The following is a 14,500-nucleotide window of genomic DNA, read 5'->3' on the forward strand; positions in this document are numbered from 1 at the left end:
GATACACAGTAAGGGGGCGGGGCGAGTATCTGAGGATTTCATCGGAGGATGGACTGGTGGTTTCTCTATTATCGCTCCTCAATCCTCGGTCCTCCGGCAGAAATAAGAGCCATGGGAAGGTACTCAAGATGGCGCAGACAAATCAACTTCCGGTGAGACCGAGGACCGAGGAGCGAGGAAATGAAAATGGCGGAGGTCTCAAAAAGCTCGCCTTAAATCGGACAGCTCCGAGTCGGCTTCTTCTTCTTCGCCTTCTTCTTCTTCTGTCGGTTTTTTGGCGGATTGCAAACAACTTTAAGGTACATACCGCCACCCAGGGGCGCCGAAAGGGGGTGAAAAGTTAGGACGATTCTAAGGGCCCGTGACTGACAGGGGCCCCAAACATTTTTAGAACATTAAGAAAAAATGTTTAAGTAACCTTTCATCAATCATCAATAATTAACAATAATAGGAGGTTATATCGATAATGTACTCACTACACTTACGATTCATTTCACTTTTTTTCTTCCAAAAGTTAATTATCCAAAGCCTCTGTACACCCCCTCTATTTACATGTAATGGTTTGGTCCTGCCTCCAAACGCTGTGTGGCACGGCACTTTCTAGCAGTAGAGTGTGTGCCATGTCTCAACCACTCACAAAGTCAGGCTTTCAAAAAAGAAAAGAAAGGAGAGAAAGACAAGAGAGAGGGACTAAAGGGCGACAGTATGTCACCCAGTTTTTCAAGAGAAAAGGTGGGTGTGGTCCATGAGTGGTGGAAATCTGTCTGTTAGCTAAGCTTAGTCCATTGTATATAATAATTGTAATGTTTTGCTGACATTAAGTACGGTTAATATCTTCACAGAAAATGCTGAGGTTTTTCATTTCAATGCTCTTTTAAATGACATTTAATAAATGCAGGTACATTTTTAGCAGCTATTCATACTAAATCAGTTGTCCCTCCCCCTGGTGCCAGGATCAACAGATCCATCTTTAGGCTCCGCAGCCCTGTCCCCCCATAAGGCTTTGCAGTCTTGCCATGCTGTCCATTGAAAGCCAGTTGGCTAGAAAGCTGGACTTCAAGGACTTGAACAGTGACTTAGCCTGTAAGAAGGCTAGGCGCTGGGCTCTTGGTGAGTAAGGCTGAGCAAGGGCTCGTGATAACTTAAATGGCAAGGCTATGGTAACGGTATTGGATCACTACACAAAAGATGCATGATGAGAAAAAGACTGAGAACAGGCTCTGATTTAGCACCACCACCAGGCCTTTTCACTTCCATTTCCGTTTTGTTGTCCATTTACATTTTAATACCCGCTTATTTTGTAGTTGGTATGTATATTTAATAAAAAAATCTGCTGCTTATGTTATTTTTTTTGTTATAGCATTTTATAAATGATAATATTGGTGTTAATGTTCACTTTATTTTAATTTAAGAGGTCATGTATATTTAAGTTATATTTATTTTGATTTATGAATGTTCCATTCAAAAATGTTATTAAAAAGGCATGTACACCATAAAAGATTACTATTGAGGTCTATTGTCAGGAATGTTAAATATTGAATTATACTGCAGCAGAATGTTGAAGTAGAGTTTGCAGTCTGCACAGTGTTATATTTTCACCGCTCAGTGTCAGTAAATATTGTGCGGTTAGTATTGGACTACAAGATAGATGCAAGCAGGGGCGGCGGGTACTGTAGGCTAGGGAAGGCTAAAGGCCCAGGTACACCGGCCCGAAATCGGCAGTAAATGGGATTCGGGCCGAACATGAGCGTGGGCACGCCCTATTCGGAGTGGTGTGCGCTGCACCGTCGGGTCTTTTCTGCCGACCTGGCGCCTTTTCTTGCCGATTGTCGGGAACACCACCGGAAGTCGGACAAAGGGATAACACTGATTGGCTGTTCAGCTAGCGAATCAGTGCATGAGAAGCGTTAACGGAAGTGAGGGAGGTAAACAAATGATTTAAAATTTAACACACACGGACGGCTATTTCACCTCATCGTTTTATTGAGCTCCTGTTGGTTCATGTTTTCAATGGACGAGAGTGAAAATGGAAAGAAAAACGCTATTTGTTGTTTGTTTATATCACGGAGTCTGTTCTTCTTCTCTGTCTTCCGGTTGTTGCCTCTTTTGAATGATGAATACACACTACCGCCGCCTGCTGGTAAGGAGAGTTATTGCCACTCACGCATGCGCAGTTCATACGTGCTTGGCTCGGATTTGCGGTGTGTTCCAGTGCGCGAAGTCGGCAAATACGCAGGAGAGTCCGGCGACGCAACAGTCGGTGTCGGCGTCGGCGACTTCTCAGGTGACTGGCCGGTGTATCTGGGCCTTTACATACTGGAAAACTGTAGGAGCGGCAACTTGTTTTGAAATTGAATTTTTAATATCCGATAAATTTGATCTGTTTTCTTTATTCTTCTCTCTTCCCAGCTCCATCCATCACCATTCTCTGTTCCTGCAGGTCCTGCTTGCTAATCAATACTCATATTTTTTTACACAATTACAAATAAAGTCAATGTATTGTATGACATGAAGTTGTGCTTCATTCTGAGTCAATAATAAATTCATTCTGCCTTCAACTGCAAAATTATTGTGGACTGCACCGACATCCATGTAGCTGCCCCCCCCCCCCCCCCCCAGTAAGATGAACCAAGCAAAGTTGACACTCAACATACAGCTGTGCTCTTAAGTTTACATGAAGAATTTGTGAAATATTGGTAATAACAGGTTTAAATGATTATTAGTAATTAATTATATAATTTTCTCATTGTAGACGAGCAGACAGGGAGCCAGATGAGAAAAGCAGAATATGCAGCTGCCATTTTCCACATGGAAAAGAGAAAGGGCCAAGTGTATTTGAGTGGACAAAAGAGAAATCCCAAATACGAAAAATAAAATTATACAATTTACAGATATGTATACAAATATATATATATCCTATATACACCATGTATAATGATGGTGTATGAAGGAAGTGTGGTAGATAACAAGTAAATATAGAGTTACATATCCATGTTACAGCAAAAGATGGAATAACTAAGAAGCACGCAGTATAATAATAATTACATGCAACAATTAAATAACTGCTCAGCATCTCCACCACAATCCCAATCTGCTGTGTCCTGTTTTCCTCCCCTCTGCATAACACCCCATCACACATACGAAACACAACGCAGAGTCCGAGGGTGTTAAGAGTATGTTTATTTAAATGTCCTCCTCTCTACTGGCCAACACAGGGAGCATATGCTGGGTGTAGATTTGATCCAGGAGGAGGAGATTTCCATGCCATGCAGGGTCTTTGGGGATGGGGATGATGATGATCGCTTCCTTCGTGGTCAGCAGTAGCAGAGACTCCGGTCTGTGATGTGCAGCTGTTATATAATATACACAATACATTTTTGAAAAACATTTGATCAACAAAAAAGGATTTGGTCAGGATCTAGACTCAGTGTGTAGTTTATTAATTAATCTATGCTCTCTACATTAGGAAAACACATACCAGTGTACCAGAGGGAGTCACACACAGCTGTGCCTAGATAACCAAACAAATTGACAAGATAACCAAAATCCTTGAATCTACACACAGCAAATAAACTCAAATGACACAACGAGATGTAAAAAGGAGATCACACATATAGTCGATATAAAACTGTCCGCTTCAATCTGAAGAGCAACTAAAACAAAACACGGGAGTGTATCTTGTTCTTGTGAACACTAATGTTATCCACAGCATACACAGACACCACGAAGTTCTTAAGGAGAAAACTAGTTGCTAAAACAAAACACGTTAGTGTACCTTGTTAGCTAATGTTAGCTAGCTGGCATTAACGTTAAACATTGCACTCATATTACTCACTGAAACCTTGTAAAGCCGGTCCCGCATGCAGGCTCTTACAGAACCGACTAACTCCCCTTTCGTGTATGTACAGCTCTCAACATGCCCAGACTTGTAGTGATTTTCACCTCGTTTTATACTTTTTCGCCTCATCCTCTTGTTCTGGCTGCCTTACACTGGCTCCCTATAGAACACAGGATAGAATTTAAAATTCTTCTTCTCGCCTAAAAAGCCCTTAATGGGGAGGCGCCATCTTACCTTAAAGAACTCATTATACCCCACTGTCCTACTAGGGCATTGCGTTCCAAGAATGCAGGGTTGTTGGTTGTTCCTAGAGTCTCTAAAAGTACAATGGGAGCCAGAGCCTTTTCTTATCAAGCTCCACTTTTGTGGAATCAGCTTCCAGTTTGTGTTCGGACGGCAGACACCCTATCCGTTTTTAAGAGTGCGCTCAAGACCTTCCTTTTTGATAAAGCTTATAGTTAGGGCTGATTAGATTCAGCCCCTAGTTTTGCTGATATAGGCTTAGTTTGTCGGGGGACATCTTACTTCTTCCTTCTCTCTGTCTATACCTGTCTATACCTGTGTACCTCTCATGTTCCGATTAACCCAGCTTCCCCAAATTTCTTTCTTTTTGGTGTCTATATACGCCGGGATCCGGAGTCATGGATGATCCTGCGGTCCTGTGTCATGGATCGCGAGTCCTGGATCTTGAGTCGTGGCTGTGGTCCTGGATCATAAGTCCTGGATGGATATCCTCGTGGATTCATCTTCTTATTATACACACATGCATTTCCGAACATTTGGTCTACCTATGTTGCAAATGTATTATGTTTTCAATGTACACACGGCATCTATTGCACGTCTGTCCGTCCTGGGAGAGGGATCCCTCCTCTGTTGCTCTCCCTGAGGTTTCTCCCATTTTTCCCTTTAAACTGTGGGTTTTCTCCGGAAGTTTTTCCTTGTACGATGTGAGGGTCTAAGGACAGAGGGTGTCGTATTGTCATACTGATATTCTTTACAAACTGTGAAGTCCACTGAGACAAATGTAACATTTGTGATATTGGGCTATATAAATAAACATTGATTGATTGATTGATTGATTGATTGATTGATTGATTGATTGATTGATTGATTGATTCTGAAAGAAACAGGTGAAATTTGCTAATGTGACGGCCATCTTTGTGATGGTGACGCGTATTGTGCGAGACCAGAGCACTTTTACATGATGGACTAAATGATGAGTGCTCAGGTTGAATCATGTCCCTTCTTAAATAATTATACATTTGAATTATTTGACTTAATCCCACATACAGTATATCCTACAAACATTTGTTAACCGATACCTGATGCCATTTCATCCAATCAATCCAAATAAGAAGCAGCCTGCAGGAAGGAATTGCTTTTGATAGTTAGTTCAACATCTATGTCAGTGTACCTGTCCTTTCCTGTTGACTCCGATGATGCCGGCAGTTGGCTCATGGGGGGCGGTGACGAAAATGGTCTCCCCGCTGATCCGGTTAATGTAGATACACGGGCCAGTCTCCAGGTCATACAGGTGGATGTAGCCGTATTTGGTGATGAGGAAGACGACGTCTTGCTTGGAGCTGATTTACATGTGCAGAAAGAGAAATCTGGTTAGGAAGTGTAAAGGAGAAATAAAACCAAGGCTAAGTAATGCCAGATCAGAGAGGGAGGTCACACCCTGAGGGGAGTTTTGTACTGGCCTTTTGGAAAATCTTTTTTGTTTGAAGAAATAACAATGATGCACCACAGGAGAGTTTTGACCCATGTGGCAAATAGTATTTTGAAAAAAGCTAAGTGTCTTCTTGGAAGTGGTTTTGTTACCTGCATGGCCACAGGGAATTGAGGGATTGAGATGCTGGAAACCGACGTGTTCAAACTCCACTGCTACCAGACTCTCACCGGTCAGTAGATAAACAAGCTTCATCAGCCATTGTTTTTAAAGATAAGTGTGATTTTTAGTCCAAGTAAAGAGGCCAGAGGGACTTTCAAAGTAACTCAGTATCTTCTTTGTAATACTTCCCTTTTAACCCAACATAATTACTTGTTTTTGAGTCTTTTAAACTGATGTCTTTCTCATTGAGTTAGGCCTATCATAGTATACACTGACTTCCATTCTGTATATTTATATTGTATACATGATACTTTATAGACATATATATATTTCACTGTCAGTATGTATATTTATTTTTACCGTTTTATTTTCTATTGCTTTTCATTTTTAATTCATGTGCATTGCCTTGTTTACAATCCCAATGTTCCCCAAATTGGGTTCAATAAGGAGTATCCAATCTAATATAAATCCTATTGTTCCTTCAGGGATAAAGTTTATCGTGCTGGCGGACCCCCGACAATCTGGAATAGATGCTCTGTTGAGGAAGATTTATGAGATATATTCAGATTTCGCCCTCAAGAACCCGTTTTATTCACTGGAAATGCCAATCAGGTGAGAGAGCCAACCAATCTGCTGTGCTAAAATTAGAATCTGGTACTTTCAGATTCCATATCAGATTTCTAACACTCATATTTCCAACAGGTGTGAACTCTTCGACCAGAATCTGAAGGGTTCGCTGGAGATCGCAGAGAAAGCTTGCAACTTTGGAGCGGGATCTTAAAACCAATCCAGACTTAGAGTTAGTTTTCCAACAACAGATTTACAAACTTCAAATGAAAGTGGATTTTCTTTGTTTCTTTTTCCAAGTTGATATCGGACCGGAAATAGAGCGGTGCAGTGATGTGTTTTTGTTGTCGGCCCTGAACGACAGCGTTTTTAAATTCACCTGTGTGGTATTTACGGACATATTTGATGTCCTAGAACAACATGTTAAAATCTCTTCAGCTTGTGTTAACCACAGACGTTATTTCAGGATAACAACCAAAAACACATTAAAAAGCAAACAAACAGCATATGCTACTCATTTAGGACTCATTCCTGCATCACTCTATAAACACATTGTAAATATGTTTTGTTTTGTAAATACTTGAAGAATAAATAAAATACTGTGTTAAAAAGCTTTGTCATATTTTTTTATTTAGGTATTTTAGTAAAAAAAATTAAAAATATATATCCCATTTGGTAGTTTGAGTATATTTTGAAGCCAATCATGTTGTTCTTTTACTTAAGTAACATTTTGAATGCAGGACTTTTACTTGTAAAAGGTGAGTGGTTTTACAATTTTAGTATTGCTACTTTGAAGTAAAATGTCTTGCTACTTTGACTGAAGTAAAATGTCTGAGTACTTCTTCCACCTCTGCTTTCAATACATTAAATCCAATAGATGCAGTTGTTTTATTATTCCCTTTATTTATACAGTTAGTTAAGCCATTTTCAAAGTGAAAATACTGTACGTAGAAAATCCCCTTTCAAAAATAGAAAAGTGCTCAACTTCTCAGAGCGTAATGTCCTGTGGAACAGAAAATACTGCAGCATACGATACGAGGGTAGAAAAATATAAGCATGGTAGAGAGTATTTTGGAGGTGTGATGAGGTTTCAGTCAGAAGCCTTCTTGGTCACATGGCCCATTTTGGTCCTGATGTTGCGCAGCAGGAAGAATCCAACCGTGGTGATGCCGCAGGTGACCTCCGCTACCCAGAATGCAGTTTCCCAGCCATGGTGCTTAGCGATGGTGCTGAACGGGAGTCCAGACAGGAAGCCACCGACTAAGGAGAGCAAACACAGAAGAGTTTACTCCGAGATTAGAGGATATATCTTACAATGAGGCTTGGCGAGTAACATATTGCATTTAACAGGATCATCTCATCAGGAGATCTTCCTCTCTGAAGAACCAGCACCTTACCGTGGTAGAGAGGTTTGTGTGCCCTGATGAAACTGGGGGCTGTGTTGTCTGGAACCTTGTGTTCCTGGTAGGGTCTCCAATGGCAAATTGGTCTCAGGCAAGGGGCCAGACTAAGATTGGTTCAAAAGAGCTCATGAAAGAAAAACCAAGAAGTGAGGATAGGGCTTGCCACGGAGCCCGGTAGGGGCACAGCCCGAAAAGGCAACGTGGGCAACACCTCCGCTTCTCCATACCGCGGGCCCACCACCTACGGGAAACAGCGATGGGGTCGGGTGCGCTGCCAGAAGGGTGGCAGTGAAAGCAGAGGGTCTCAACGGTCCAGACCCGGGCGACAGAAGCTGGCTTTGGGGACGTGGAACGTCATCTCTCTGGGGGGGGAAGGAGCCGGAGCTTGTGCGGCACGGGCGGACTGGCCATTGGGAATACCGGGAGTTTCCCGGGTGGGCTGGTGCTGTGTGTGGGCCGGAGGGCCTAAATCCTACCGGCCCACATTTGTAAGTGTTCTGCCCCAGCCCAGCCCAACCGAGCTCAGTGGGGTGTGGCCCACTGGGCTGGGCTGGGCCGCTTTGATAGGCTACCTTTGTTCTATCTATCAGTTTCAATTTCACACATCAGGCCCGTAGCAGCTGTTACTGCACAGTGAACGATCAGGAGTGAGTGACTGAGAGACCTAGCTGGCAGTTGTTTACAGATGGATAAGCAAGCTCCAAAGCGTAAAGACGCTTTTGTATAGTTTGTATATACAGTATTGTAGCGAGCCCTGGGTTCAGAGGGAGGGGCTTGCATAGGGGAGGGGGTTGGCAGGGAAACAGGGTTCAGGGGGAGTGGCTGTACGGCTGTACCCGTAGGATAGAAAAGGGGGAAGTCACGTCTGACTCAGAGGTCGCGCGGCTGTGGAGAAGAACGTGTTGCCCACATTCTGTTACTGAGTTTGGTTAGCTAGCAGGTTTATTGTTTTGGTTGCAGTCACTTTTGCCTCCACTTGCTGTTCCAATAAATGTTGAAAGAAAAAGTAAATCTGTTTACAGTTCTGTTTTATATGGGTGTTGAAGAAGAAGAATTGGGAGGGATGAAACCCTCTTTAATGGTCACACATGCAGAGCACACAGCACACACAGTGAAATGTGTTCTCTAATTTTAACCCATCCTAGTACCAGGAGTCTAGTACTAGGAGCAGTGCGCAGCTATTGTACAGCGCCCGGGGAGGAATGGGAGTGAGCGGGGAAAGGGGATGTCCGGTGCCTTGCTCAAGGGCACCACGGCAGGGCAGGAGGTGAACTGGGACCTGTCCAAGTAGAAGTCCACACTCCAAATGTAGGTCTGGTCGTGGACTTGAACCGGCGACCCTACGGCTCACAATCCAAGCCCCTACTGACTGCCATAGATGTAGTCCCTAATTTTTCTCTAAAAGTGCACGAGATTGATGCATTTAACTTCAACATTTAAAATAAATATTCCCGGGGGAACTTGCCCCCGGACCCCCCTAGAGGAGGTGAGGTCCACCACCTGCCCACACCCCCTGTTTAATGGTCTCACCCACATTGAGGATGCTTCCTACGCCTATGTTTTATTCCATGTGTCAAGTCAGGCAAATTGGGTCAAAACGTTATTGCATCAATGATCTGTTAACATTAAAATCACTAAATATATGCCGTAACTATTTTGCTCTAGGCAACTCCAGGGCTCAGGTAATGTGATTACTATATGAATAATGGTTCAAAATAACATAAAATGCATAGGGTTTTTTGTTAAGTAACATACTTTAGTCGCCGGGCCAGCCGATACATGCCGCGCATTAAGTGGGCCTGTCTGTCAATTAATCCCCGGGCCACTTTTTCCCCCAAGTCCGCCCCTGGCGGGAGGTGGAGCGTTACCAGTTGGATCTGGTTGGGCTCACCTCTACGCACAGCGTCGGCTCTGGAACCTTACTTCTGGATAGGGGTTGGACTCTATTCTTCTCCGGAGTTGCTCAAGGTGTGAGGCGCCGGGCGGGTGTGGGGATACTCACAAGTCCCCGGTTGGGTGCTTCGTTGTTGGAGTTTACCCCAGTGGACGAGAGGGTCGCCTCCCTACGCCTGTGGGTTATGGGGGGGAAAACTCTGACTGTTGTGTGTGCTTATGCACCAAACAGCAGTTCGGAGTATACGGCCTTCTTGGAGACCATGGAAAGAGTACTGTATGGGGCTCCTGAAGGGGACTCTTTGATCTTGCTGGGAAACTTCAACGCACATGTGGGCAATGATGGAGACACTTGGAGGGGCGTGATTGGGAGGAAAGGCCCCCTGATCTGAACCGGCGTGGTGGTTTGTTGCTGGACTTCTGTGCTAGTCATGGATTGGCGATAACAAACACCATGCTCATAAGTGTAAGTGGTACCAGAACACCCTAGGCAGAAGGTCCATGATCGATTTCGTTATCGTATCATCGGACCTGTGGCCGTATGTTTTGGACACTCGGGTAAAGAGAGGGGCGGAGTTGTCAACTGATCACCATCTGGTGGTGAGTTGGGTCGAGTGGCGGGGGAGGCCTCTGGATAGACCTGGTAAGCCCAAACGTGTAGTTCAGGTGAACTGGGAACGTCTGGGGGAGGCCCAAGTTCAGGAGGCCTTCAACTCACACCTCCGGTGGAGCTTTTCGGGCATTCCTGTGGAGGTTGGGGACATTGAACCAGAGTGGTCGGTGTTCAAAGCCTCTATTGCCGAAGCCGCGGCGGGGAGCTGTGGTCTCAAGGTCTTAGGTGCCTCAAGGGGCGGTAACCCTCGAACCTCCTTGTGGATACCGGTGGTCAGGGAAGCCGTCCGACTGAAGAAGGAGGCCTTCAGGGATTTGTTATCTCCCGAGGCAGTTGCAAGGTACCGACAGGCCCGAAGTGCAGCAGTCTCTGCCGTGGCCGAGGCAAAGCAGCGGGTATGGGAGAAGTTCGGAGAAGACATGGGAAAGGACTTTCGGGCGGGACCAAAGTTGTTCTGGAAAACTGTCCGACACCTCAGGAGAGGGAAGCAGGGGACCATCCAAGCTGTGTACAGTAAGGATGGGACGTTGTTGAACTGCAGTTCGGTGGACTAAGGATTGCACCACTGCTTTTTGCAGATGATGTGGTTCTGATGGCTTCATCGGTCTGCGACCTTCAGCACTCACTGGATCGGTTCGCAACCGAGTGTGAAGCGGCTGGGATGAGGATCAGCACCTCCAAATCTGAGGCCATGGTTCTCAGCAGGAAACCGATGGACTGTCCACTCCAAGTAGGGAATGAGTCCTTACCCCAAGTGAAGGAGTTCAAGTATCTCGGGGTCTTGTTCTCGAGTGAGGGAACCATGGAGCGTGAGATGGGTCGGAGAATCGGAGCAGCGGGAGCGGTACTGCGGTCACTTTACCGCACCGTTGTGACGAAAAGGGAGCTGAGCCAGAAGGCAAAGCTCTCTGTCTACCGGGCCATTTTCGTTTCTACCCTCACCTATGGTCATGAAGGATGGGTCATGACCGAAAGAACGAGATCGCGGATACAAGCCGCCGAGATGGGTTTTCTCCGCAGGGTGGCTGGTGTCTCCCTTAGGGATAAGGTGAGAAGTTCGGTCATCCGGGAGGGACTCGGAGTTGAACCGCTCCTCCTTCGCGTCGAAAGGAGCCAGTTGAGGTGGTTCGGGCACCTAGTTAGGATGCCACCTGGGCGCCTCCCTAGGGAGGTGTTCCAGGCACGTCCAGCTGGGAAGAGACCGAGGGGTAGACCTAGGACCAGGTGGAGGGATTATATCTCTTCGCTGGCCTGGGAGCGCCTTGGGATCCCCCAGTCAGAGCTTGTTGATGTGGCCAGGGAAAAGAAAGTTTGGGGCTCTCTGCTGGAACTGCTACCTCCGTGACCCGACCACGGATAAGCGGGAGAAGATGGATGGATGGATCTCATCAGGATACAAATAATGGTAACTATTCACTTACAGCTAAATTACAAGAAGACGTAATCAGATTACTGTTGCATTTCCTTTTTAAAAAGGGATTACACACAGGATAACGGTGTTAGAATACATTTTAAATAAAGATCGGTTTATTAGAAGGAACATGCATAAAGGTCTGGCTCAGTATGTGTAGTTCATGAATGATGTGATAATGTTTGAATCAACTTACTGTTGGCCATGAGGGCAACGATGGCGTGTGATGTCCCGCAGTAGTTGGACGGTGCGCTCTCAATGGCTATAGCTCCAAATAATGCTAATGGTCCATAAGAGGAGAAACCGAAGGCAGCACCCAGGCAGAGTATCCACACCTGAGGGAGCAAAGGAGAGGTTCAGCCATGCATGTCTCATTATTAATGAATAGTTTTCTAATGTGTCAGAGATGTTACCTTCGGGCTGTCTGCAGTGACGGTGACTCTGAACAGGAACATGGACACAGACATCCCCACCATCATGCAGATCAGGATGAAATGGCGAGGGTTGCCGTAGATTTTCTTGCCTTGCTGTACAAATAAGGACATGTCAAATAATTCCACTGGAGAGAAAATTCAAATTCATATGTAAGGCTGTGATTGGCTGTGATACATCTGAGACTTTAGCAAAAACCTGTGGTGCAAATCAATATCAATAATAAATAGACTACAGGAAAGGGAAAACTCCAAAAAGCATAATAGGGCCTCTTTAAAATGCAAAAAATTACTAAAACAAAACTCACTTTGGCCACGGCCTTGTCAGAGATGTACCCTGCTGCCAGACTTCCCAGCAGGCCTCCGACCTCCAGGGCGCTCATGTATGAGCTGCCTATGAAGAAGAATAGAGTGATTCACAAGAAATAATAAAATAAAAACCTCTCAACATACAGAAATTCTAATCTCTTCCATACCCATGAGTGTCGACTGGCCCTTGTCCTGGATGAGGAACAGCTGTCCCCAATCGGTGCAGGCCGTCTTCACCCCGAACACCACCAGGTAGGGCACGGACAGCAGCCACAGGTAGGGCGACAGCAGGAACTCAGACAGCGTGCTCTCATCACTGGAGGATCCTGAACAAGAGGAGTGTTATTATAGCAAGGTGGGCTCTCTGTTTTATCAGTATAGTGGCTAAACAAAAATAAATAAAACAAAAAAGTGAACTAAAGAAATCAAACTGCCATTGAGGATTAAAAGTAAAACCACCTTGTTCCAGATTCTGTAACAACAATTAATGGTCGATAACATTAAAAAGCAGAACTAAAATCAACAAAAACTGCACCCACTTACTTCCTATTATCTATTTCACTAAAGAAGAACTTTTCTACTGTTCCATGAAGATCTAAGTCAAAGAAGAGGGGGGTGCGGTGCCCCCGCAAATAGAATCTAATTCTGTAGGAAACACTGTAAGGCATGTGTATGAGAAACAGCCAGTGATTGAAGAAGTACCATACTAGGTGACAATAGTTTCACCTTTTTAACAAAACAAAAATAAACTGGCTCTACAGTCACTTGCCCTTCAAAATGTAGTGGGGTAAAATTACAGTAGCATTAGATTAAGTACTTGACAAATTGTTCTTAAGTACAGTACTTAAGTAAATGTACTTTCGGTAACACTCGACACAGCTCACACAGATGACATGTGAGAGGCACAGTGGGTACAGAGTCCAGAGAGTTTCTCTCCCACACCCTCCCCCTCTGCCTGAAACGCCTCTATTGAACTCCTTTGTGTACTTCCAGAACATAGTGACATTACTAGGTAACACTCAAGCTCCTATTGGCTAGCGCTCCAACGCCATTGTACGTGATAGGGTAGGGGGCTAAGCAGAAGATTAATCACATCTTCAGAGCCGGCCAGCTAACCAATCAGAGCAGACTGGGCTCTGGTTTCAGACAGAGGGTGAAAAGACGTGCTGCAGCACAGGCAGTATGAGAAAAATAAAGAGCTTTTTGAACATTAAAGCATGGAGACATGTCACAGGAGAGGCACTTAATATAAATATGCACCTGAAAATAAGCACACTATGTCCTCTTTAAAATGTTCATTAAAACTCAGTCTCACCTGCTTTGCTCTTCTTGGCTGCTGTCCCTGTGTTGGGCAGCCCTACCTCGCTGGGCTCGTTCTTGATGAACAGCAGACAGAAAACAGAGGCCACCACACAAATCATCCCGGAGACAGACAGGATGGTCCTCCAGCTGTAGCTCTGCGTCAGCACGGTGGCGATGATGGGGCCCAAGCTGCCGGCCAGATTCTTGCTGCAGGAGAGGATCGCCCACCATGAGAGGGCTCGAACCACTGACAAGAGGAGGGAAAAAACGTTAAATAACGACCGGAAATCATGACAGAGGTGACAACAAAGCGTCATTATCTTTGCCTATGATATACAGTACAGGAGGGATCAAATAATTGAACCAGTGCAGTGTTCTGACCTGACAGCAGTAATATCTGAGTGTCAGCTGATGTGAGAGGACACATGAAGAACACCATTTGTGGAGAAAGTCTGTAAAATGCATGATGTTCATATATTTTCTTGAATAAATAAGATTGAATCATATAAACATATTTTATAATAAATAAAATATTTTTAAAAAATGATAATATAAAGATAATAAATAGGTTTTAAAATACACTATTATTTATTGAATCACGAAAAAATATGCTATATTGTTATATTTAATCTTAAATAGGGATAGATGATTATTGCCTCATATTGCTAATTTTGACCGCTATTCGTTCTTCAGGAGAGAAAATCACATCTATAACTAGAGAATGCAATTCCTGAAGAAATTGCTAGTGGGAATGCTTTATGCTGAAATATAATGTGTAAGAAGAAAGTGAATAATCAAGAATATTTGGATGACTGAATGGTTTCCATATGAATGAATATTATGTTAAAAAGTAGCATGAAACTCCAAATGTATAAATGATGTTAAAGATGTAAGGCTTT

The 14,500-nt window shown here is 44.3% G+C and overlaps 2 protein-coding genes and 1 long non-coding RNA gene across 4 annotated transcripts; 2 read left to right on the forward strand and 1 right to left on the reverse strand.

The window, feature by feature from the left end:
- Positions 1-312: 312 nt before the first annotated feature.
- On the forward strand, positions 313-2,552 carry LOC307037666. The gene is made up of 3 exons (XR_013807751.1): positions 313-732; positions 954-2,284; positions 2,410-2,552. It is a non-coding gene; the product is annotated as an uncharacterized lncRNA (long non-coding RNA).
- Positions 2,553-5,637: 3,085 nt separating this feature from the next.
- LOC307035903 (trafficking protein particle complex subunit 4-like) lies at positions 5,638-6,850 on the forward strand. Of its 2 annotated transcripts, XM_079675761.1 has the most exons (3): positions 5,658-5,742; positions 6,158-6,284; positions 6,375-6,850. In XM_079675761.1, exons 1-3 carry the CDS (start codon positions 5,694-5,696, stop codon positions 6,451-6,453), a joined length of 255 nt encoding a protein of 84 aa, XP_079531887.1. In that variant the 5' UTR covers positions 5,658-5,693; the 3' UTR covers positions 6,454-6,850. The 2 variants fall into 2 exon arrangements, with proteins under 2 accessions (XP_079531886.1, XP_079531887.1); XM_079675760.1 differs by having other exon boundaries at positions 5,638-6,284.
- Positions 6,851-7,113: 263 nt separating this feature from the next.
- On the reverse strand, positions 7,114-14,494 carry LOC307035898 (glucose-6-phosphate exchanger SLC37A4-like). The gene is made up of 6 exons (XM_079675754.1): positions 13,615-14,494; positions 12,467-12,625; positions 12,299-12,384; positions 11,973-12,086; positions 11,756-11,894; positions 7,114-7,499 (listed from the first exon to the last, which is right to left on the reverse strand). Exons 1-6 carry the CDS (start codon positions 13,916-13,918, stop codon positions 7,330-7,332), a joined length of 972 nt encoding a protein of 323 aa, XP_079531880.1. The 5' UTR covers positions 13,919-14,494; the 3' UTR covers positions 7,114-7,329.
- Positions 14,495-14,500: the final 6 nt, after the last annotated feature.

Source organism: Notothenia rossii, assembly GCF_949606895.1.
Source record: "Notothenia rossii genome assembly, chromosome: 4".
Classification (NCBI taxonomy): Eukaryota; Metazoa; Chordata; class Actinopteri; order Perciformes; family Nototheniidae; genus Notothenia; species Notothenia rossii.

Coding starts and splice junctions, on each gene's coding strand:
- LOC307035903 (XM_079675760.1), top strand. CDS start 6,067: ATGTGCATTGCCTTGTTTACAATCCCAATGTTCCCCAAATTGGGTTCA. Junction 6,285..6,374: donor TCACTGGAAATGCCAATCAG/GTGAGAGAGCCA, acceptor TATTTCCAACAG/GTGTGAACTCTTCGACCAGA.
- LOC307035898 (XM_079675754.1), bottom strand. CDS start 13,918: ATGACGCTTTGTTGTCACCTCTGTCATGATTTCCGGTCGTTATTTAAC. Junction 12,385..12,466: donor GGGCCAGTCGACACTCATGG/GTATGGAAGAGA, acceptor TCTTCTTCATAG/GCAGCTCATACATGAGCGCC. Junction 7,500..11,755: donor CGTTGCCCTCATGGCCAACA/GTAAGTTGATTC, acceptor TGCTCTCCTTAG/TCGGTGGCTTCCTGTCTGGA.